Source organism: Carettochelys insculpta, chromosome 1, assembly GCF_033958435.1.
Source record: "Carettochelys insculpta isolate YL-2023 chromosome 1, ASM3395843v1, whole genome shotgun sequence".
In the NCBI taxonomy this organism is placed as follows: Eukaryota; Metazoa; Chordata; order Testudines; family Carettochelyidae; genus Carettochelys; species Carettochelys insculpta.
The window spans coordinates 282474789-282500571 of record NC_134137.1 but is presented as its reverse complement, the minus strand read 5'-3'; the positions used below and the strand labels follow the sequence as shown (position 1 = coordinate 282500571).

General features: G+C 45.0%; 1 protein-coding gene across 1 annotated transcript in view; it reads right to left on the bottom strand.

Moving 5' to 3' along the window:
• The window catches only part of TNRC6B (trinucleotide repeat containing adaptor 6B), a 262680-nt gene that overhangs the window by 80995 nt on the left and 155902 nt on the right, over positions 1–25783 (bottom strand). The window contains 6 exon segments of the mRNA XM_075009512.1: positions 2003–2048; positions 3345–3419; positions 5646–5824; positions 7930–7968; positions 7971–8087; positions 9281–11590. Coding sequence (XP_074865613.1) covers positions 2003–2048; positions 3345–3419; positions 5646–5824; positions 7930–7968; positions 7971–8087; positions 9281–11590 — 2766 coding nt within the window.

Sequence of the window (25783 nt, the reverse complement as noted above, 5' to 3'; positions counted from 1 at the left end):
AGGAGAAACTGATGGAAAGTTTCCCATCTGCAGCGCCGGGTGAGCCCGACACCTATTGTGGAGCACCCACCGGGACACTCGTAGAAGAAGTATATTTCTCCAAACAAATGCTGTGCTGTGCTCGTTTGGCTGATGGACTTACTTTGACCAGATACAGAGACGACAAAGACAATCTGTCCTATGTCATCATGTAAATACAATTGACCATGGGTCCTATGATACTGAGAAATCTTCACTCATGTCTTTTCTTGACCCTGAGACTTGATGTCAAATCTGTCAAGATGAAGAGGTATGTCCTCGCGGACCCTGAATCTAGTAGTGTTCTTATAAATTCTTCTGAATGAGTAAGGATAGATTTGGATCGATTAATCCTGAGTCCAAAGGAGATGTGATGAAGCTCCATCCCCACAAGTTTGGTGACTTGTTGGGGCGATTCTCCTTGTATCAGAAAATCAAGGTAAAGATAAAAGTGAAGACATGTCTCCACAGGTAAACTGCCACAGTCACTCGGTGAACCCTTCTGGACCTGCACAAAGCCAAATGATAACACAATTAATTGTTGTGTGTGTATTTCACTAGGAATTCCAGGTATTTCTTGTGTGACAGAAAAAGAAGTATGCATCCTGTAAGTTGAGAGTCAGACTGATTATGGGGAACGGGGACAATTATAGATTCAAAGGTGACTATTCTCTAAAGCAAAGCTTGATAAAGATCTGGCTGGAATGATTTAATTGAGGTTGGTCCTGTGTTGAGCAAGAGGTTGGACAAGATGGGCTCCCCAGGTCTCTTCCAACCCAAATCTTCTATGATTCTATTCAGGGCTGAAAATGAACATGTTTAAACGACCTGAGGTCCAGTACTGGATGTCATTCATCCTTCTTTGGAATGAGGAAGACATGGGAGTAAGAAGCCGTTGGCCAGAAATTCTGAAGGGACCCTCTCTATTGCACACATCTGAAGAACAGTCAGTCTTCTGCATCCTGGGCCAGGAAGTGGAGGGAGGGAAAACTGAAACACACAGACCTTTTGGATGATTTTGACAAGACAGCAGTCTGTAGTATCTGAATTATTCTAAGTGATGAAGACACCATAGGATAATCCAATCTTGCTGTAAATTAGCTGGTTAGGAAGAACTAAATGGGCCACTTTCTCTTCTATGTAGCTGAGAATGAGAAAAAGATGGAAGTGTGTGGTCTCAATGGACACCAGTCACCAGAAGCTTATGGTGCAGGCAACTCAGTCTCAAGTGTGAATACACAGAGGCAACTTGAAGAACAATGCTTCTAAATAAAAATTTAACTTGGAAATTAGGAAAGCATTTCTGATGACAAAGTCAATCCTATAATCTAACAATATAGTCCTCCTTACACGGGAGATATGGTAAATTAGGAGGCAATCAATTGAGATTAGGTAAAACAATACAGAAATTTAGATGAAATAATCTAAGAGATCAGTTCAGACTATTATTATGAGGACACTGCTCACCCAGCATGACTCTTTTAAACTCCCTGATGTTTGTGGTCAGGCCACCAAGGGTGATAAAATCTATTTCTATTCAGCAGCAGCTCCATTGCCTGAGGCAAACAGTTGAAGATACAACAATAAAAAGACTTTCATTTTCCCATATATCAATACTAAGGATCTGGTAGCTGGGATGTCTAATGCTAAAGCTAGTAGACTTCCTTCCCCCACATAGCAAAGACACGTGACAAGGGATGCTCCGCCATCTTAAAGCAACACAACTGACTATTGCATCAATTTTTAAAGCACCCCCTTCATTTTATGCTGATATTTCCCTCCTATACCCAGCACAGTGTCTCAGCAGCAGTTGTATAGCTGTATAAATTCTGCAGCCAACAGGCTGGAAGCTTCTGCTTTATCTTGGTATCAAAAGAACACAGCTCAAAAATAGTAGTGAAATGTTTCCCTTTCTTAAGATAATCATGTCAAACACGTAATATGAATCACCATGCCAAATGCATTTTAATGAAGTTATACGCACCTACAGACAAGTCCATTTTACTGCCTTGAGTATCCTCAGTTTGACTCTGAAAGAGCAAAAAAACAAAACAAAACAAAAATAATAAACACTGATCTGAGTACTCAGCAAAGTTAAAAAACACTGCAGAAAATAGTCTTCAGAGTTAAAAATGTGTATTGGAAATGTGGAAGTGTTTGCGCCAGTGTGAATAAAAATAACGTGTTAAACTACAAAGAAAAATAATCCTGATGTAACTTTGAGCACAACTCAGTCAGGCTGCATACAGGGTTAAATTTCCTAAAATGCAACTAGACATGTGAACTCATGCCAGAGAGAGAGATGGGTGAACAGCTGCTCTCAGAAATGAACCTCTGTCCTCATGTTCCAGTGGTCAAGGGATCAAATTATGCCAGTAGCAGCCAGAATGACAGCTCCTCCTCGTGACTTGTCAAGGCATCAAATCTTAAAATGTGCAGCCAAGTTATTCTTCCGCTGGCAGTCCAGGACAGGGTGTTCCCATAACTTTGACAGGCAGCATGATCTAGTGGACTTTATTTGAGACTGTGTGCCATAAACTCAGATACTATTTCCCAGTTTTTCCAGCAACATTCTGCTCCACCTCAGACATCACAGCACCTTCGCACCACAATTTTCCCAATTCTATAATGATAATACCTATTTCACAAGACAAATTACTGAACTGTGTACAGCATTTTGAAAAATGCAACTCACTCCATCAGGTGTCATGGCTCAGCTTCTTGAACATTTTCATCTGTGAACCTTAACACTGAAAAGAAGGCAGCACAAATCTCTGCACTTCCCACTGACAGTGATAGTATGTGTCTTACAGCTCCACTTAAGAGGCTATATCTATTGTAGCTACTGTGCTAAACACATAAGCACTTACAATAAATAGGGAAGACAGGATGAGCTAAAGGCAATACCACCTTTTTACAGCTGGGAAACTGAGGTACAGTGATACTGCCTTGCCCAAGTTCACACAAGTATGTGGCACAGCCAGGAATTAAGCCCACATGTCCAGAGTTCTAGTCCACTTTAAACACAAGACCATTCATTGTCTGCAAATGAACTGCAAGGCTACATTAGTTAGAGACATGAAATCTATTTAGATTTTAAAAAGATACTTTACTTTCATGAAAGATAAATGCTGACTAGTAAGTGGAGTTTGAAATAGCCGCCAACTATCAGTATTGGAATCAGTATGTTAGGAAAGAGAATGTGAATGATAAATGCAAATAATTCATAAACACTGGCTAGTAAATATATAAATTTAGAATTTTGCCTAGTAAACAATTGCTCGTGCTTCTTAATTGGATTATGACATTTTAAAAAATCCACTTACTAGCAATCCCATATTTGAAAACTGTTTGGATAAAGGGTTCATCCACGAATCACTATTTCCTCCTTTTAATGAGCACTAAAAAACAAAACAGATATGTAATTAAACAGCTACCTTATCTTTCCTCCATTTTCACACTTTCTTTATTCTACCCCATAACTGCAGAAGTATGAACTGAAAATACAGTCTCTGACATCCATGTCTCAAGCATGACAGTTACTCATTCATCAGTCTTTGGTACTATTAATAGACACCTGCCACATACTTTAAAAAAAAAAAAAAAGACTAATTACTGCAATTTATTTGTTTAACTGATGCACACTGTTCTGTTATATGTAAAGGTTTCTGCTGTGCATTGTTTCCTTTCAGCATCTTCCTCTCAAACAGCAAAGTGCTGAATTTAACTGGCTTTCAGTTAGGTCCTGTTGTGACTTGTGAATGACCAGAAACAAAACTAAAAGCAGAAGTTGGAAATATCATACACACACACGTGTGCATGCTGCAAAGGAAAGTTTACAGATAAGTGGTTTTGTGGTTAAGATAAAAATAAAATGTCTTTAAAAATCCAGGGGAAAACACACTGATTGAAATTAAAGGGAATAAGTTTGTTCAAAGTAGAAACTGACAAACCCATACAACTCCACATTAAGATTGACTGTCTTGTAAAAAAACTGTTGAACACTTATTTTTAATTAGAATCTTATCTTAGCCCAGGAGCAGCCAAAGTGCAGACCTGGCTATAATCTTAACACGGTATTCGACACTACACTAGAAAGTCTCACGTGCTGTATCCTCTACACAGCAGTTAGATCATAGTGTTACAGCCAAGTGCGCAGTCACTTACATCTTTTTGCTACTGTTGTTGCCACTTACTAAGAACAAAGGCGGAAGCCCAAAAATCAAGCTGAAATAACTGTTGCCACCAGAAGCGAGAATGAGATCAGAACTTCAGCAGGCTGTGTAATGTGTCAGCAGCAGCCTAATGCACAGGTGATGTGTCACCCAGAGAAGAGCGAGAACCCTTGGATACTTGTTACTCAGGCTCATTCTGTAACGGCTCTGTAGCCAACATGACAAAATGTTTATGGGAATCTCTGCTGGAGTTACAAGTGAGCCGGTGAAGACTGCCACAGTGCCCATGGGTGCCAGGACACGCTTAAGTGCTTGTCATCATCATTAATAACCATGGACTCAGCATCAGTTGGTGTCTGATGCCTCTCTCACTATTCCTTTCCATCGTTCCCTGTCCAGCGTGGAGTGGTTTAGGTTCTGTAGACTAGCTCCACACCAATCCACTACATCATCTATCCATTCTCTGTGGGGTCTGCCTCTCCTATTCGAACCATCCATTATGCTAAATACCAGGGTCTTGATTTTTCGTTCATCATGCATTTTGCAAATATGCCCAAATAGTTGTACCTTCTGTTTTATAACCTTCCGCAGCATGAGGTGCTTGTACTTGGCACCAAATCCAAATGCTTGGGCACTGGAGCCAACGTGGATATCATGAGGAGGGCCTTAAAGAAAATGTCCCTCTCCTTGGCACAAGGCTTCAAGGACTTGCAAATGTAGCACTTATCACTTCTCTCAGCCCTTCCTTAGGCAAAGTCAAGGGGCACTCGGGGTGGGGGTGAGGCATCACTAACTGGCATGGCCAATTAAAACTGCAACTTAACTTGAAGCCCAGGGAATGGGCCATGCCTCTGCTCAAGGCTAAGTCTCTACAGGGACTACGCTAGCTCCATAAGAACAATGAATTAACCACAATAGAACTATCTAAAGAGAAAATACAAAGTCCTACTAGTAAAATGCACAACAGGTGAGACAAGCATGTTCCAAACACCATCACAGACATCCAGAAGGAACTGAGGGTGGAAGGGGCTGGTGGCACCCTTTATAGCTCAGTATGTGGGTACTGCTTCAGAGGGCACCAGGGTCTTCTAAGGGAAAATCTTCCAACATTGGTGCATGTAGCAAGCGCACACAACTATGCTGAATGGACAAGAGCAATCACTAAAAGAATATGAAAATACATGCCCTTCATAACAAGGGCAACATACCAGTCCCTCAATTCAAGCAGGGGATAACAGACTAGGGGACCATACAAAACCTGAACTTTATCAGCAGCAATGCTATCCCTTGGGCAAGGAGATCGGTTATGAGGTCTGCATCTTCTGTGAGTGTAGGTAACAGTGCACACACCTACTTGGAATTAACATGAGCAATCACTGGAATAACATGCTAGTTACACCTGCTTTCAGAGTATATGGCAGATATGAATCATTCAAGTATTAGGTTTCTTACCTTAATTTGTGATTTCTTTCCTCCTTGCCCCCAGCTTGTTGAGTTGTGAGAGGAACTGCTACCCTGAGAGCCTGCTGTGTTCCAGACTCCTCCTTCCTCCTCCTCTTCCCAGCTTGAATGACGCGTTCCCGTTACTGTTCCATCATTCTCCACCCAGCCATCTTGCATAGATTTGGAACCTTCGGGGCGGGGGGGGGGGGGGGGGGGGGATGATAGGTTTTATGACAGTTTATGGCAAGATCAGTGGGATGTTTAGTACACAACTGCTCTTAACAGACAAAAAAATTCTTCATTTTATTCTACTGTAGAAAACTGCTCACAAAAGCACAACACCTAACAGTTATCAGTGCTAAATAGGGTGCTATATTTTCCAAATGTTCTGAATATTTATTCACTTTAGCTTCAAACATATCAAATGCCTTTAACTTTAAAATGAAAGAGGTGCTCATAGTTTCTACTGGGGAGGAAAGGATTCCTGAGCCTCTCAAAGTAATACAGTTAAGGAAATTAGTCTATGTGGTTAACACTTATCAAATCCTCAACATTCGATTAGAAAAAATACCACCAACATTAAAACCTTGTACTTTACGCATGGTCAACAATAAAACTCTGCTCTGGAAAACTCAGATTTAATTCTCAGAAACTGGTCAGAAATCGGAGATGTGGGAAGCGTGCTACACAAATTCTCCATGAATCTTCGCATTTGTTAGTAAGTTTATTGGGACCTAATCAAAAAACTAGTGGCATTCTACTTATGAATGCAGAGAAAAACAGGATACGTTTTTGTTCAGACTAAGAAGCAAGCAGAGTAATCTGCAAAAAACGCTGTTCATATTTTAACATGCCCTCCAAAATGAGAAAATTCAAAAATTAGATGTTAACATTTTGGTCCACTCTAGCGAGACATTGGTGTTGTCATTTTAAACAAAGGGAGCATTGCTACTCGAATGCTGCAACCATTTCATTTTACAAAATGAACTAGTGACTGTTCCTTCCCTTCCTATTACCTGCTCACTCCTACACCAGTTTGCCCACCCAACAGTGTATTATAACTGCAGCTTCTACTGACCAGCCAACATGTTTCTCAACCCCTACCTTGTCTGCTGATCAACACTTCCTTCCCACTACTGATCATGTTGCTCCTTCTTGCTTTGCTGCTCTGCCTACCTACCTATCTTCCCAAAAGGGGTTTTCCAGCATCTTCCTCTTGCTAAAACCTTAAATTGTCTTGGGAAGGGGAAAATCTGGGCACAAAATCTACTTCTCAATATCTTTAATCATGGTTCTGATTTTAATTGTGTGTTTGTATGTGTGTAAATATATATTGCTTGTTATACAAGCATGGAAAAAAAAGTGTGTGTACAAGCAAGCCCCTTACTCATTAAATAAGTTACTTGCTTTAAGAAGAATTTTGCAATTCCCTCCCCACTCCTTCCATTACTGTTTGTTTTACCTTAAACAAAACACTACCTATGCTGACAGAAAAGAGTGCCACAAAAATGAAATTGGTGTGCAATCACATAATAGACATTTCAAAATTACCAAATCCAAGTTTTTCAGAAGGATCTCATTCACAAGTGAATAAAGGACATAATTTCTAAGTACAAAGGTGAAAAATCTATTAATTTGGATTGAGTACATAAAAGCTGTAAACAATTATTTTAAAAGATGCATTTTATCATGCTTCTTTTAGAAAAGTCTGTTTTGTTCTAGTTTTCCCAAAAGAATCATGTTTGGGTTAAGACCAGGCACATGAAGGCTGAGCCCCCAAAATAATTCCCAGTAATTTATAATACAGGGTTAAAATAAAGCAGCATTTTCACATAGCTTTTAGTAGGCATAAAATTAGAATGTCCACAGACTTTCTGCTGCAGTGGATAGACTTCTGCCTATATAACCAGGATCTACAATAAAAATATTTTGGCTAAGGATAAATGGCAAGTTCCTAACTCTGATATAACAGGAGATTTATCTTGGAAGCTAGTTTCAGACGATGAAAAATTTGGATGTGTAGCAAGGGGATGTCCTATAGATAAAGGAAAAACAAGTAACTGACCTTATGACCTTATTAATGAATACGTTCAGATATCTCAGTAAGATCAGTTTTTAGTCATTTGTAAACACTTTCATTCAAGCACCACCATCAGCTCTTCAGAAAACATTTTGTGTGCCTTCTGGTCCTCACTAGGAGGGTTTGCACTACATATGCAGGTGAAATCAATCAATCAGTTACTCAAATATAGTGCATCATTACAAATATGACTTATTACTGGCCCATACTCACTAGGTTTCATGGCATTCGCAGTGTTGGAGGGTGCATTCCCCAGCCTGTTGTTGATGCTCCTGTATCATCTACTTCACCCCACCCAGGACTGGTTTCATTTGGCTCACCCCAGGCAGATGTACCATTATCTGGAGCTGGCGGTGTGCTTTTGCTCCAGACTGCACAAAGAGGAGATATTTTAGTATGGACATTTTATAGTGTTCACTAACATTCAGCACAGTATCACCGAAAAACCTACTAATGCTATCTTTCTGGTGTAGCTCATGCTATTAAGAAGCGTTAACTGGCACTTAGTTGCAAACACTACAGTCCAGAACAGGGACTTGACTCTCAGTTCTAGAAATGAAAAAGAGGACCCTCGGTTTAGAGATGTTATGAGAAACAGAATTACTATTGTATCAAGTTAGATATGAAGACTACCCCTGATGCTAACTTACTCAGATAACTTTTCCCATGACAAATTATTAGTCCCACATTGTATGGAAGTTTAATAAACTGAAAACCAAGGATAAATTTAAGTGCACATTGAAAAATAAATAATACTCTTAAAAGTATACTATGGTCAGAAAAGTAACTATGTAAAAATGGCACCTTGCCATTCTGTGATGTGCATTCAAGCTCTAGATGTTTACTTAATTTTTTAAAAAAAAATTCATTCTTAATAGCACAGAACAGCCGTGGGAGTATAAAATAAGTTATAATCTAGTTCATATATGATCACCATTGTCAACTAAATTCCAAATACAAAACACAATTTTGTTTTAAGCTGAACATGTGCAATTCCTCTGAAGACAATGGGGTTTTACAGATTAATGAAGGCAGAATTTGGACTCTAAAATCTTTTACTGGTATTGATATACAAACAATTAAGAACATATCTTGTCTTTCAGGGTGCGTCTACACTAGGAACTAACTTCAAAGTTAGGCGCTACTTCAAAGCAGCCTGCAGAGAGACTACACAACTTTTCCCTTACTTCGAAGTTAACTGAAATACATATTCAGTGCCTCATTAGCATGCGGGCGGCCGCAGCACTTCAAAATTGATGGAGATGGGAATAAGGGGACTTCGAAGTAGGCGGGGTCCTTTCGAAAAGGAGCCCCGTTGGGATGAGTGGCACGGCGGCGAGCCGCATCAATTTCGAAGTGCCGTGGTTGCCCGCATGCTAATGAGGCACTGAATATGTATTTCAGCGCTTCATTAGTAAACTTCAAAATGGCCCTCTACATGGCCATTTCGAAGTTTGGGGCTAGTGTAGATACGGCCAAGGAGTCACAACCCATTTGAGAATACCGGCTTAGATATATATATCGTTTCATATACTCTGCTGAAAAGAAGGAAGCAAAATGATACCTGATGTTGTTGATTTGCTAGTCACTGGAGTAGGCAGGCTTTGTTCTCGTGGAGCCTGTCCCCCTTGTGAGTTCTTGTCCCACAGGTTCACATTCTTGTAGTTATAACTGCTAGGGTCTCCCCATGCTGAAGTGCCATCATCAATATCCATTTTACGACTGATTGATTGTGGAGAAGGTTCTTCCCAGCCACTGGGTTCCTCATCCTTGGGGGCAGCTGGCTGTGGCCCACTGTTCCAGTTTGGATTTGGAGGTCTTGCATTACCTGGAGTTTGTGGTGGTGGACCCCAGGAGCCTGGAGCCTCCTGTTGCTGCTTATTCCAGGAACTGGGCTGTCGACCAGTCTCATTCCATGCTGGCGTTCTTTTACAATCATCCCATCCACTCTTTGAAGCAGCATTTGCATTTGCGCCATTACCCCAAGTCCCAATCTCATTTTGCACACCTTCACCCCAACTTGACACAGGTTTGTTTCCTGCACTTTCCCAATTACTGTTTTTTGCTTGGTCAACATCCTCTCCCCATCCGTTCTTTCCTGAAGACCATCCTGGATTAGGCTGCCGTCCACCCCACCCTTGATCCTTGCTGGTACTGTCATTCCAAGAGGAAGAGGCCTTTTCTTCTGGTCTTGCTCCTCCCCAACTGGAAGAATTGTTGTTCTTATAGTCATTCCACCCTCCTGTGTTTTTGGGGTCCTTCCACTCTGTGGGGGTTGAGAGCTCACCCCATCCAGACTTGTTTTGATTGCTTTGGCTGGGTGCATCCCCCCAGCCCCCTGAGTTCTTTGTCTGTGTAGCAGAGCTCTCCCACCCCTCAGTTCCTTTATCAGATTTCCCCTCTGGCCTTGGCATCTCTTCAATATCCCAAACTGTATCTTGCTTAATTTGAGTCTGGCCCCAACCAGTGTTTGAAAGCACACGGGGGTCCAAATCAGTCCTGCTCAGCAAAGTCTGCAAGACTGCCTGACAATCAGGATGGGTAGGCCTGTATGATCGGCGTCCAGAATTGTGACTATCACTACTTCCTGCTTTGTGGTTGCTTCCAGTGCTTTGACCTCCAACCTCACTTCCTGTAGAGCTGGAAGATCTTCCCCAACAGGGAGCCTGGGAATTGCCTTGGTTTTCAGGAAGGGGGTGGCCCTTTTGATTGTCCCATGCTCCAGTGCTAGAATTTGGTTGGTTTGGACCACTCCATTCTCCAATCTTCAGTTCGTCAGACCCTGACGGCTGTTTCCATTCTCCCTGAGAGACCCCCGATGTCAATTTGTTCCCTTCACCCCATTTGTTTTCATTTGAGTGCTGAGGGCCAAAGTTCCAAGACCCACCACTCACAGACCTGTTACTGTTATCCCAAGAATCATTTTTTGATGCATTAGATTTTTGAATAGAAACTCCTTTCCAGGAGTCCTCTCTCTCTTTTCCATTGTTCCCATGGTTTCCAGAATTGTTTTGTCCAACACATGTGTCAGTTCCAGAAGGCCCCTTAGATGTACCCCAAGATCCAACACTCCCAGTCTTTCTCTCTCCAGTGCTTTGTGAAGGGGTGTCAGTGCTTCTGGAGGGGTTCCCCAAGCCCATTTCAAAGGGCATTCCCTTATTCTCCATAGGGTTTGGCGAACTTAAGTTCAAGGAGTTAGTGTTTCCATTTTTTGGTCCATCAGTGTTATGTATTTGAGCCTGTTCTCTGCCAGAGACAACAAAGTTAACACCCGCGTTTTCCATCTTTGACTGCTGTTCCCTAGAGGTCTGACCTACTGTGCTAATCTGTGCATTGGAATTACCATTATCAGACTCCAAAATACCTTTCCTACAATTGCCCTCTTGAACTAGTGCTGGCCATGCAGATGGGTTGCTATTTGGGTTTAAGTTGCTGAAGCCAGAACCAGGGACTATTCTGTCCTGCCCACTCAAGTTCCTCCAATTTCCTAGTCCATTGTTACTCTCTGCAGCAGTGTTGGAAGATTGAACAGATTTAGCTTTGGGGTCAGATTTCCATGCCCCAAGATTACATTCATTCCCAGCACTTCCAGACTGACACTGGCTTCCTTTTCCTTTGTTACTAGTGGTGCTTCCTGGCAGAATGCTCTTGTCTGAGCCAGGGTTCGAGGCACTGTTATTATCGGTGGTGTTTTCGGAAGAAGACTCAGCGTCTTTGCTGGCAATACAAGGCCACTCTTCCATGTCAGACCCGTCTACAATCACCTTGTCCCAGACGTGAGTTGGGTTGGCACTGGTGCCATTGTTGGAGGAGGCTCCAGAACCCCAAGTGGAATTTGCATAATTTGAAGCAGCAGCACCTCCAATTGTTGAATCTAAAAAGATGAAGGTCATTACTATTTATCACTATTTACAAGCCCCTTGAAGTTTGCATTTACTAACAACACTGATTGTTTTCCTTTTAAAATCTTGTTTTTTCCAGAGACCTATAAACTCAGCTGTTTATAGCAGAATATTACACTGGAAAATCATGTATGAGCTACTCTTATTAATATATCCAACGTTCCAAAAAAACAAATCCTCACATACAATTCAATGTTGCAGGCACTTAAAATTTCACTGAGGGATGTCTCCTTTTGCTAGCATTTCTGTCATTCAACTTTAAGCAACATTTTTGTAAAATAATAATGCCACTTCTGAGGCCAATTTCAAGTTTGTCTATTTTTTTAAGGCTGGATCTAAAATTATAACGTACTGGATAAAATTCAGCAGTGATAAAATAATGCTTCAAATATAAAGTGTGCATTGTACTCTAATGCAGCTTATAGTAGATTGACATTCAGTAGGTTTTCCAACCAAATGTAATTTACACAAGGAAGGGAACAAAGTAAAGTGTTTAGAAAAAGTGCCTATCAGGAGGGTAGAGTATTTAAAAAGTACTTCCTGCATTCCCTCACTTGATCAAACTGTCTAAATTGATTTTATTGCAACATATGCCTTTTCTTCCCCTCACTGTGCATATTATATCAGTTTTGCAAAATCATTGAACGTCAATATCAGTTCCAATTTATGCTATGTTTACATGCACATGTGCATTCGGCATAGCCCAGAAATGTTCACGTGATTTGTGTAGGCTTAGATCAGCTATAAACGTAACCTCCTATAACATTAGACAGTCAATTCTGGCTTCATTGCATGTGTTTCACAGATGTGTCATTACTAGCGTAATAGTCACTGGGCAGCACTCCTATGCCATCCTCCTTCTACTGCCCTATTGATAAAAGATTAATCTTTAAGGAAAACAAGTTTACGCCCCAATTTAACACCATGTTCTCTCGGTTTGGTGCTACTAGTCATTCTTCTCTCCAATTCTAACCTCAGTGCTTTCAAGATGCCATGCTAAAATTTTCCAAAGATAACTCCACCTCCTTATGCTCATTTCTTCTGTAGTGAGCCCTGGTAATACTCTGGTATTTGGTAATCCTGCTTCTGCAGTAGAGCTAACATGGTGAGGCAAGAAATGCACAATATTTGTCAGTACTTTGAGCACCAAGTCTGCATATATACTACTGAGCTACTACCACATAATCAGCACTGGCTAGAGTCATTTGACGTTAAGTCACACCCTCCTAAAAATGTAACAGGAAACCCATGACATTTGCATCCTGACACCACTGTGACTGGAGAAACCTGCAAATACTGAAATGGGTAAGATGGGCAGGGCCTGGGGCAACCTCTCCCATGCTGTAGGGCCTGCCTCACTCCTGTTCTGTCCCTGCCCTTCCAAAGAGGGCAGGGTAGGCAGTAGGGATTGCTCTCCCACCCCACACTCACCACACAGGGGGTGGGAGCAGCAGCCTGCTCTACCCTCCTGTGCCATGCCACCCTCCCAGCCTACTGCACCTCACTTCTTCGCAGAGAGCAGGAATTGCAGATCCACTCCACTTCCCACTGTTGCAGAGAAGCGCGATGTAGTCGGCACAGTGCAGAAGAGCAGAGCGGGCTGCCACTCCCACCACCTCACTTGTTGGGTGCATGTGTGGGGGAGAGGCAGGTGGCCCTGGTTGCCTTTGGCCCCAAGTAACTCCACATCCCTCCCATATGTAGAACAGTTAAGTTGGCCACAGCAGGGCACCCAAAAGCATGGGTCCCTGGGTGGCCACAGCAGTTCATCCTATAAATGGGATGGCTCTGGTGGGATGGGGGTGGGCGGCGGGGTTAGTGGGCCATTTTCCCAGTTTCCAGCTGTTACCACGTTGAGTTCCCTGCAGCTCTCAGCTGTTGAGTTGGTTTGGGTGGGAGGCCCTGACAAACACTGTTGCTCTGAAACATGCTCCCTCAGACCATGTCCCCTCTGATGCAGGAGGTTGGGTGCAATGGAAGAAAGGGTAGTGAAAGACAGGGTGGTGGCAGGAAGGGGCGAGGCTTGGTTATAGACGAGCTCTGAAAATAGGTCAAATTGCAAATAGCGATTGCACAAATGGCTAACATCTCCTGCATACTTCTAATTCATACTTACCCATGCATTGAATCTTTGTTTTAACTATCTAGTCAGAAGTAACCTAATAGGAATGTTCAATTACCAACATTTTTATTAAAGACAAACAACTGTTAGAACAAGTTCCATGCTTTTTCAATTAAATAGCTGATCTGTTGGTCTGTCTCTCAGCTGACCTTCAGAACCTTCAGAACCTTGTGAAGAACTGCTTATCTGTAAATGAAGCACTTTGACCATCAGTAGAAGAACTACACTCTGTACCAAACTGAACCACTGGGGGGGCAAAGTAAACTTGTTCAGCTGTGAAAGGCTTTAGGTAACAATATACGGCTCCCATTCACTTTCATTTCTTTCTTGTTTCTTAGGCTATGTCTACATTAGAGCAATCTGTCAACAGAAGTTACTGTTGGAAGATATCTTCCAACAAAACTTCTGTTGACAGATTGCGGCTGGACTTGAAATCGGATTGCTCTTTTGATCTGCTCCGTCAACAGAGAGTGGTGAATCCTTAAAGGGTCCCCACAATGCCTATTCCGTGCCCACGCCGAGGCTCGCCTACCGCATCAAGGGACAACACAGCTGTTACAGCAGGGCTCACATACTTGCTGAGAGAGACTTTGCTCTTTCCAGTTAGCCACAGTACCAGAGCAGCCCCCAGGGCTTGCACTGGCCACTCTCAGAGGTGCTTCAGCATCTGCTGCACACCCTCACTGCTGTCATCCTCCTCCTCCCCAAGGAGGATGATCCAGACACCACGTTTCAGGAGCAGCCCTTGCTGCCACTGGTGAGACTGGCTTGTTATGGGGCAGCGTGATAACCAACGGTGGCTCCAGAACTTCTGTATGCAGAAGAACATCTTTCTGCACCTCTGCACCTGGTTCATCTCCACCCTCCAGACACAGGACACCCAGCTGTGGCCTGCCATCCCCCTGCAGAAGCAGATCGCTGTCACCCTATGGAAGCTCACCACCCCCAACAGCTACCATTCTGTCAGGAACCAGCCTGGAGTGGGGACATCCCCTTCAGGGCCATCCTCATGAAAAGAATGCACTGTCTGGCTCCAGGCCCTGCTCAAAGGGAGGGAGGGGTCCCACCAAAGGGGGCCCTCAGGCAGTGGGGTCAGAGTGTGAGGAAGCCCTGTCCTGGGGGACCATGCTGTCCCATGCTCTCACAGACCTGCTGCCAGGGACAGAAGGGGTGGCCTCCCGGAGAGAAGGGACTCCCTCCCTCAGTCCCTGACGTGTGTGGCCTCTTCCCCTTGCAGGTCGTGATGGTCATCAACACGCTCCTGCTGCAGAGGGTGGTCTGTCGTGCAAATACAGACATGGTCGTGGCTGGATTCACTGTCCTGGGGTTCCCCAACTACTCTGGGGCAATCAATAGGACTAACATCCCCATTCATGCCCCAGACCACAGCACGGCTAGGTTCATCAACCAAAAGGAATATTACCCCATCGTGCTGCAGGCCCTGGTCAATCACCAGGGATAGTTCCTCAATGTGTATGTCAGGTGGTCAGGCTGGGCACGCAACGTGTGGGTGTTCCACAACTCCAGCCTGTGCCAGAAGATGGAGGAGGGCACCTTTGTCTCCCACTGGAAGCTGGCTGTTGGGGATGTGCACTTGCCATTGTGAGCAAAGCGGCCTAACCCCTCATGCCTTGGCTCATGAAACCCTTCACGAGCCAGCTGGACCCAAGCAAGGAACTATTCAATGTCCAACTCAACCGGGCACAGAGGTAGAACGTGTGTGCCTTCAGCCATCTCAAGACATGCTTCAAGTACCTCCTCGCTCAGCTAGACATGGGAGAACACAACATCTCCAAAGTTGTTGCTGAGTGTCATGAAGGGGGAAGCCTTCCTCCCAGGATGTGGGGGCAGATGCCGGCCGGGGCTACAAACTGCTGAGCACAGCTCTGCTCTGCCAAGCCCACAGGGATGATCTGTGAATGTGGGAGGCCCGGAGGGAGACCTCTCTGGAGCCCCCCAGTGACCCTCTTCCGGGGCACCCCCAGGCGTACCCAGTCCCCTCCATAACCCCCCTTCCTTTACTGCCTCACCCCTCTCCAATCCCAGCCTAATAAAGAGGGACACAGGTGGTGAGTGAATAACTTTTTTACTTCTACAAAGATAAATGTAAAAATAAATTTAGTAAAACTATGTACAAAATGCAAGAACAGTGAACAACATACAGTAGGTGGGGACTTGGGATGGGGGGTGGACATCAACCAATGGGGGGGTGGGGAGCATGACCCTGAGCGGCGTTGACCTCATGATCCCCTCCCATCATGGGTTCAGGGTTACAGTCGGGGCTGAGTTGGGGCCAGGAGCATGGGGAGGTAGGGAGGCGGTGGGGCTGTGGTGGGGTCTGGGTTGGCAGGGGGAGAAGTGAGGGTGGGTATGGCCCTCAGCAACTGTCAGACATCCAAGAAGCCTTGGAGGATGGCCAGCAGGGGCAGGGGGAGCAGGAGCAGCAGCCGCATGTGTCTGGGCCAACAGGTCCCACCAGATGTTGGTAGCAGCAGCAAAGCAGGAGATCAGTTGGTCCCTGGCCTGTGACCATCACTCCTGGTCCTGTGCCCAGTGCTCCCAGTCGTCCCACAGCCGCTGCTCGAGGAGGTCAGTCATCTTAAAGAGGGAAGCCATATGGGCCCTCTGGAGGTCATAATTTGCCCAGCAATGTCCCCTCCACCGGCAGGCCTGTCCACTTGGTGGGTGTGCCAGCTCGTCCCTGATGCTGCCTTGGGGCTGGCTGACCCTGGCAGGGAGGTGGGGCTGGCTCGCCCCTCACTTGGTGTGGGTCCAACTGTAAGGAAGACCAGGCAGGGAGACAGAGTCATGAACAACACAACACAATTCCTGACACCCTGCCCCCCACCATGACCACCAACCAACACCCCCGGGCCACAGATTTCCCAGGAGCACAGGCATGTGCGACCTGCACAGCGGGCCCTGATGTGTGGAGATTCCGTGGTGCCTAGGGTACAAGGCTAATCATTCTCCCCAACCCCAATGGACTAGTGGCCAAAGGGGAGGAAGGGGTGTCCAGCCACAAAAGGGCCCTGGACAGGTGGCGGGTGAGCCAGGCACAGTCTGGCCCTCCCCAGGCCCCCGCATACACATGCGTCTCACACCACTATCTGTAGGTACTGACTCTCGCTGGTGGGCTTGCCCACATGCTGGGGGGCCCACAGGTCTCTGTGTTGTGTCTGGGGTCAGGCCAATGCCCACGTGGCCAGCCTAATTCCAGCCGCGGCAGGGGCTGGCAGGCCCACCCCACTCCAGGACCTGGGGCTTGTCTGGCCTCCCATGAGACTGGCAGCAGGCTGGCACCTCTCCCCAGGGGTTAGCTGCTGGGTCCAAGTGGGACACACTGCCTTGCACATGGTTCCAGGTGCTGGCACCACAGCACGAGTTGGGCATGCTGGTAGGCTCACAGCATGCCCCATCTGCACCCAGCCCCCATGCCCTGGGTTGTGTGATGCACAGGGTACTTACCGCAAAGACACTTGATCTGCTCCAGGGACACCCTGAAGATGACCTGGCTGAAGAGATCCGAGTCCAGGGTGACGACCAGGGTTCTGCTGCTGGACTCAGACCCTGTGTCCTTCTCTGGCTCTGGTTGAGTCCTGGAGTGCTCCTAGGTCCTCCTCCTGCTTGGGTTCCTCCATGGTGTTCACAGGGGATGTTGTGGGGGGGAGGTGTCGTCAACCCCCAGGAGGTGGTGGAGCTCCCTGTAGCGGGGCAGGTGGCCAGTCCTGCCCCAGATCTGTGCCATGCATCGCTGGCTCAGCTGACTATATTCTTTGACTTTTGCTCACAGTGTGGCCTCGTGCCACCAGGGTGGTGGCAAGCTGGACACATTCCTCCGCTTCGCCAAGGGGTCCAGGAGGATCTTTTCATTGGCCCACATACTGAGTAGGTCCTGGAGACTGGACCCATCCTAGGAGGGGACCCAGCCTTTTGTGCCATGGGGTGGCTCCTGGGACCCCTCCTCAGCCTGCTCCCTGGAAGGGCCATGGGGGTCATGAGTAGGCTGCTCTCTGTCATCTTTCAGAAATGAGCTTACAGGCGTGGCTGGGAGGGCATGTCGAGGAGCAGCCTGGGATTCTACTGCTTCCATGCTCTCAGATCATAGAGTGCTGATTGCTGTGAATAGGGCATCGCCCAGGTAGCTGTGTGGTGCCACAGACTACTCTTCTGTTGACAGAGGTGTTCTGCCTCCGGGGGGAACACCAGAATGCTGTCGACAGAAGTGCTAGGTTCTGTTGATTTACTTTCAACAGAATGCCTTTGTGATGTGAATGCTCCACGGGTTGTGTCAAAAAAACCCAACCTCTCTAGTGTAGACTTAGCCTTAGACTCCAACCACAGAATATGCCAACGGAAGAGTGCAGTTATAGTCAACTGTTGCAGTAGGGCATGTGGAACTGCACTGACAATCTTACAGAAGAATTCCAGTTGCATACGCCTAACTATTCTTTCTTCAGTTAACACCAGCAGAAATCCTCTCAGCTGGGAGACTGATCAGGGAGAACTCTCTAGGGAAGTGGGGGAGGGTCATCTGAGGAGTAGACTAGGGCCTCATCTAGACTACTGGGGGCCACTGATCTAAGTTACACTATTTTGGCTACATGAATCAAGTAGCTGATGTCAACATACTTAGTGCATTGAAGACACAGCTGTAGGTAGACCTAAGCCAACAGCTGATTCTCTCCCGTCAACTCCATCCGCATTTCTTGTTCTGGTAGAGTAATGGAGTCAACGAGAGAGTACTCAGCAGTTAATTTACTCCTCCAATGAGCAGCTCTATGTATTTTAACAACATGAATAATTTGGAAGCTATCTTGGGTCTACCTGAATGCATTCTTACAACATCCAGGACTGAAGTGCCTCCTAATCCAAAGGATGTGTTTTGCTGCATTTTGACAAATGTCAAAAGGAAACTGCCTCCCATACATGCCAACCCCCACAAGTAGCCTTGGATTTGCAGAAGAGCATTGTCCTAACTAAGACTATAGATAAAGGCCTGCTTCTAAGATCACCTTACCTGGTAACAAATATTATGTGGACAAGATATGCAAGCTTCTCATCTGACAGAAAAATCTATTACTATTTTATAGTTGAATTTGAAATTGTAAAACTGTATCACTTTTAACTTTATATAATGAGAAGTGTCGGTAATTAATGGTTGGAGCTCAAAAAGTAACCTGGCTGATGATGTTCCCACAAAACTAGGTCTTCAAGGAGTGACAAATGAATACTCCCCCACAGGCTTACATCAAGAAACCATTAGCACAGTATTAGATGGTATTCTCAAAAAAAGGTGGGACAGCATTAAATTAACCCTTCTAAAGAATCTTGTCTGTAAAGCACAGGAGATACTGGAATTGGTTTTGTATTGGAAAATGAAAGGCTGGAATGCATATTATGAAAGCTCAGTAATTTTATCAATTGTATTTATTTACTTTCAGTGCTGCCATTGTTTCAGCCACCACAGTGCAACAACATTGGAGCCTCAGTATATGGACCAATTACTGACTTCAGCAGTTGTTTTCTGCATGGGATTAACTGAATTTGCTCAGTGCAAATCTAGTCAATTGCTAAGGTTAGATTAGATTACGGTACTAAAACAGCGGCCAAAGCTATAGAATAAGATAAACTGAGCACGCCCATCTGTGCTAACACCAAAGAGGATGACTTGGTGTTAATAATGATAGTAAACAAAATCCACAGAATCTTGATTTTTTGAAACAATGACAGCTAAAATGTCTAACAAGTATTGTTACAAGTGTGTTTTTTTTACGCTGCCATTTATAGTCTCTATCATGCAGCATAATAGGATTAGATGTTGAAAGTACTAGAAAGTCAGATGCTATCTCCAGCAAACTCTGTAAGAAGATATGATCTATGATAACACACATCTGATCTATCTTCCTAGTTCTAGGGACATTGGTAAAATATTTATTATTGGTGACAAATTACGACTAAGAAAAGAAAGAAGAGGCAAAGAGATGGTTTCACTGCTACTTCTAGGAGCTCCATGTGGCAAAAACCTCTTTTCTACTTCTGAGTTATCAGCAAAAAAGCCATACTTTGTCCTGGGTCATCCATCTCCCATATCCTGGGGACCACTAGCACTGTATAAATAATGTCTGCTTCCTGGACAATGCTATTAAATAAGAAGGTATCTGTCAACAAGACCTTTGTCCTCCTCCGGAGGAAAATTGCAGATTCTAGATGTGGGAAACAGATGCATCTGCAGAAGAGGGCTTAACAATTAAATCTTTTAATGCCCATTCTTGTTGAATACGGTTTCTGCTTATTTCATCCACAAACATGCTATCCTTGCATGGAAGATGGATTGCTACACAGGTGAGAAGTTTAATGGATGCATTGCCAACGACCAACCACTTCTCAGCACTAAACATTGTTATCAAACCCTTCCGTGGCAATCTGCTGAGTAACACTAGCATTCACCTTCTACACCACATTGCCGTCCTTTGAATATAAGGAAGACCCTTTGAATGAAAGCTGCATTACTCTCGCTAATCAATGCGCTCGTGTGTAACTTGATCTCCAACCTTTCATATTGTGACCTGGCTCAGATTTGCGTTTCTCCCTGCTTTGTATCCCACACTACTTCATTCAAACAGTCAACTCTTCTCATAGTGATAGCTACATAGCCAACGAATAGGAACTCGTGTCTGCAGCATCATAGGCAGCTTCTAGAAAACACTTTCCTACTGTAAGTCACCTGTGACTATTTCTTTAATTTTCTTCAGATCCTCAAAAAGATGTTCCAACAATGGAACAAGCATATGCCACATTATAAGGTCATACAGAGACCAAAATCTTTTTAGTTTGCCACTGTGACCTATAAAGTAATTTCTGAATAGGATTATCTGTCTTCCTGGCACCGTTATCTTATGGTATGTTCTTAGCCCTACCTGTTTTCAAAGATCAATAAGGTTAGTTTGTTGGAAGAGGGAAAAAAAAAACAATCAAACCCTTAAACAGGGACCTGATATAACTGGCAGCCTGCAAAGACGATGGTGGAATATAGACTTGTATTATCCTCCTCATTTTCAAAGAGGCACCCTAAGGCAAAAAAATTTTTTGACAGAAATGACCTCCTCTCTGCCAGGTTAGGTTGGTTACGGAATACCAAACAACCTATCACCCATTTCTTGACCTATGGAGACCTCAGGCTATAAATACTTCCACAAACATAGTGAACAGATCTGGATGGATTCACAAAGAATGGGATTTTAAGGAAAAGACGATGCTGTCTTGTCTTCATCCCTAAACCTCCCAGTGTTGAGAGAAGAGTCCCTGTTGCTTCAGCTGAAGCAGTCATTTGTTTCTTGGACCCACCTAGCTTCCTCAGAAGGGAGATCTCTCAAATGGAGTTTCATTTGTGCCAAGAACATGGCTTTGAAAAAGAAACTACTTAAGTCAAATTGACTCCCTATGTGGTCTGGAAGCTTATAAAAGAGCTTCTTCCTTCATCAAGTGTAGTTAAAACACCCAGTTTTGAGGGCAAAAAATGAAGGCAGAAAAAGTAGAAGCATACGTCTCTCACCATAGCATTTAATATTCTGGATAAAGCCATCTGTCATAGTCCCCTCGTCCCAAAACAATGGCAAATTCTAAAAACAAACCTTTTATTCTGGAATCCAATATCACAACAGAAAACACAAAAAGACATCACCATTAGGAAGACCGGTTTCTACAAATTACATAAACCCTACAAATCAAATGTGTTTTAAAGAAAACAACTAAAAAGCTTCCTAATACAATTTTGTAAGACACTACGCCCTACCTTGGGAGGATCAATCAAAAAGAATGGTCACAGGACAAAGTCAGGCACCAGAAGGAGTTCTAACATACTACCTTCGCTAAGACTAGAAATGGACCACATCTTCTATGCTTCATTACAGTAAATATCTATAGACCTAATACATTTGGTCTTTAGCTTTATGATGACTGGAACTAAAGCACTGCTGCTGTGACGACACTTAGCTGAGACAGAGGCAAAAAACTGCCACCAGCAGGAAGACAAGTGGATTGCACCAGACTACCGGGCCTCCTAAAGACTGCTGCACATTAGCTAGCTAAGAAACAAACTATTTTTCAAGTCAGCAATCCACCATACTACATTCCCCGCGTCCCACACTGCTTTCACATGCGTTCTACCACGTGAAACGATAACCCCTAAGGAAGAGACGGACAAACCTAGATGAAGAGCAAGTTATGTTGTGCACTAATGATGGTTCTTCAAGATGTGTGTCCCCACGGACGCCCCAATCTGGGTGTCAGTGCGTCCTCGCACCAGTGCTTGCAGACTCCTCTATAACCACGGTTTCTTGCGCTGTGCATGTGCAATATCGCCTTCTCATGCTATCTGGCACATGGAACCCTCCTTTCATTCTCTACTCTAGCAAACAGAGCAGGATGCTACAAAGCAGGGGAAGGAGGGAGGGAAGTGGAAAACCCACGGGGATGCACATCTCAAAGAACCATCATTACTGCACAAGGTGAGTAACTTCCTCTTCTTCAAGTAGTGTCCCCATGGGTGCCCCACTCTGGGTGAGTATAAAGCAGTAGTCACACTTTGGAGGGGGGTTTGGATCCCACTAACAGTTACAGCAACGGAACTGCTCGACCCACTTGAATAGAGGAAACAATGGAAAACAACAGAGCGTAGTGCTGTGCAAATGTGTTGCTGGAAGACCATGTCACTGCCTTGTATATGTACATAAGGGGTAACATTCTTGAGAAAGGCAGTGGCGGAAGAGACAGCCCTGGAAGAATGGGCAAGGACAGCACCTGGAAGCTCTTGTCAGTGAAGCGTGTATAGCATGTATGAATACAGGTGGAGATCCACTTCGACAGTAGTTGAGATGAAACAGGCAGGCCCTTGGATCACTCTGTGAAGGACAGGAAGAGCCTAGGAGGCTTGCACCAAGGCTTTGTGTGATTGATGTGACAGGCCAACACTCAACGAATGTCCAGGGCATCCCATACCACATGCACAGGGTCAGAGTGCAGTTTGGGAAGAACGCAGGTAAGTGGACAGGTTCATCGGTGTGAAATGGAGTGAGAACCTTAAGGAGAAACTTCGGATGAGGGCAAAGAGTGACTATCTTTGGTAAATGCCATATAATAAGGTTCTGCCATAAAAGCAGCAAGATTCCCAACCCTCCTGGCCAACATGATGGTGACGAAAAGTGAGACTGTCGATAGATGGTGACAGTTTCATGAGGCAGCTGAGCACATGATTAAGGTCCCCAATAGGGACCAGAGGATGTACTGATGAAAAGGTGTTTTGCATACCTGTCAGAAAACTTTTGGTGATGGGATGGGCGAGGAAGGAATCTCACCCTCCACTTGGTGGAATGCCCCCAATGCCGCAGCATGCACCCAAACAGTACTGAGGGCGATGTATGACTCACGTAGGTACAGCAGATAGTCCAGAAGACAGGAAGTGGCACGGTGTGAGGAGGCACAGAAAGATTAGTGCCCAACCACTGAGAGAACCATGTCCACTTGTACAGGTAGGATTTATGGGTGGACTTCCATCTGCAGTTAACCAGAACTCTCCTGACCCCTTCGGAGCATGTAATTTCAGCACTCTGGAACTATAAAGGAGCCATGCATGGAGGCGCAGCCTGAATGGATCGGGGTGAAAATGTAGCAAAAATGTATATTTCAGTTATAAGACTAAGTATGATGTATAATTTCATGTACAATGGCTTGATTATAAATTCTGTAGCTTCTATTTCCTTGTCTCTCTCATAATTAGATAATGTTTACTGTAAAGCCCTGCTCCCTGTTAACATTACAAATTAAGTTGTATCCATTGTCTTCACCAAACTAAGTTGTGTCTTCTAGTAATTACTGATCTTGTCTGAAACTCTATACAGTTTTTTGGCGAGTGGAGGATGTGTGTGGGTAAAAGCCATCACAGATGCCCAGGTGATCAATAAGTGGAAAATTTGAAGATAATGAGGAAACATGCGTTGTGCCTTGAGGCTGAATAGAATTAGCAGCACTGAGGAACCCTGGAGACAGGAAGAGACCCTCCCTGTCCCCCAAGAGTGAGAAACACAAGGATGGACAGCCTAATAATTGCCACCAAAGGATAAGTCTGAAAAAACACAGATTAACACCTCCTCAGGACAGATGACTGCAGCATGCCACTGCAAAACTCTCAGGCTCAAATGAGAACTTAAACGTGTAAGAAGGGAAGTTCTTGCCATGGGACACCGGATTCAATGCTGCAAGCCAAGCCTTGAAGGAGTCTCAGAGGAACCGCAACTCCTCACTCAGTCAACCTTGTGTGGCCAGTAAGATTGACCTGAGCTACCATGGACTGATACACCATCTGCAGGACGTGTGTGTGTATATATATTTGTCTTTATAAAACATATGCTAACTGCTTCTCTGCTGTACTCTCAATAAATGTGGTACATTGCCTTTTCCCCTAAAAAAGATCCAGTGTGCTTCTTTATAAGCATAACAAAGGGTGTGGGAAGAATGAAAACGATACAGAGTCATCACTGACAGCTGGTACAGGTAAGGATACCAAGTTTGTCTCCGCCATGCTGGGGCTATCAGGATGAGGTGAGCCCAATCCAATCTGACCTTGTCCAGAAGCTTGTGAATCAAGGAAAGGGGAGGAAATGCATAAAGAAGGGGTGCATCCCATTTGATGGAGGTGACCCCAAGGTTTGGAATGGTTTCCCAGAACCATTCTGGAGCAATACTGGTGATACTTGCTGTTCACTTGGGTCACAAACAGGTCTATGAACGGCTGGCCCCCAAGCTAGAACATGATGTTAAGGGCCACCATGTCAATCTTCCATTTGTGGTGATCACTGAACGAGTTCCTGAGGGTGTCCATGGTCACATTCAGTACCGCAGGGGATATGTGGCCACTGGAGTAATGTGGTACTGAAGGCACCAAGTTCACAGTTTTATAGCTTCTGCACACAGGGACAGGGTCCAAACCTCACCCTGATGGTTGATAAAATACATGCAGATGGTGGATGTCCATGAGGATGCTGACTGATCTACATATGCAGTACCACTGGAAATGCTGGCAAGAGTAGCAGACCACCCTGAGTTCCAGGAGGTTTATGTGGAGCACTTGCTCAGTACAGGGTGGTACAGAAACCCAAATGAGGCCCCATCCCACAAGGGAGGCACCTATAGTAAAGGCAACAGATGGGGGCGGTTGGTGGGATGGCACCCTGGTGAGAAAGATGTTTGGACATGCCCACCACTGAAGCAAGGTGAGAACACATGGTAGTATAGCCACAGATGTGGACAGTGGATCCCTGTCTGGGGTGTAGCATGTGAGCAGCCAGAACTGAAGGCACCACATGTGAAGTCTGGCTAGCCTGACCACTTGTGTGATAGTGGCCATGTGACACAGCAGTTTGAGACATACACGCACCATGACAGTGGGAGACAGTTGCACAACCAGGACGAGATTCCAGATCCTGCGCAGAGTACCCCTGGCGGTGGTAGCGTTTATGTGAGCCCCAACAAACTCTAGGAACTGTGTGGGTTGAAGTGTAGACTTCTTGTAGTTTACATGGAAGTCCAGGCTGAGCAGAAGGTCTGCGATGACTGTCATCATGCAAAGGGCCTCCAGGAATGATGGCCTTTTTATGAGACAATTGCCCAGACAGGGAAAGATGATTACTCTGTGACGATGCAGGTGGGAAGCCACAACTGCCAAACAGTCTTGGAGAACACCCTGGGTGGGGCGGACAGCCCGAACAGGAGAAGCTGGTACTGATAGTGGTGGGACCCCACCGTAAAACGGAGCAAGTGCCCATGCTCTGGGTGGATTGTGATATGGAAATAGGCATCTTATAGGTTGAGAGTTAGGAGCTAGTCATTCCAGCCCAGGGCCAGAATAATGGTTGCAAGAGTCACCATCTTGAACCCCCTGCCCCAAAACTCTGCGGGGACTAGCTTGACAGTGCCGCACAGATGGAGAAGCTGCTGTACCTTTTGCTCGAGGAGATGCTCGTTAATTGGGTCCCTGAAGAGGGAT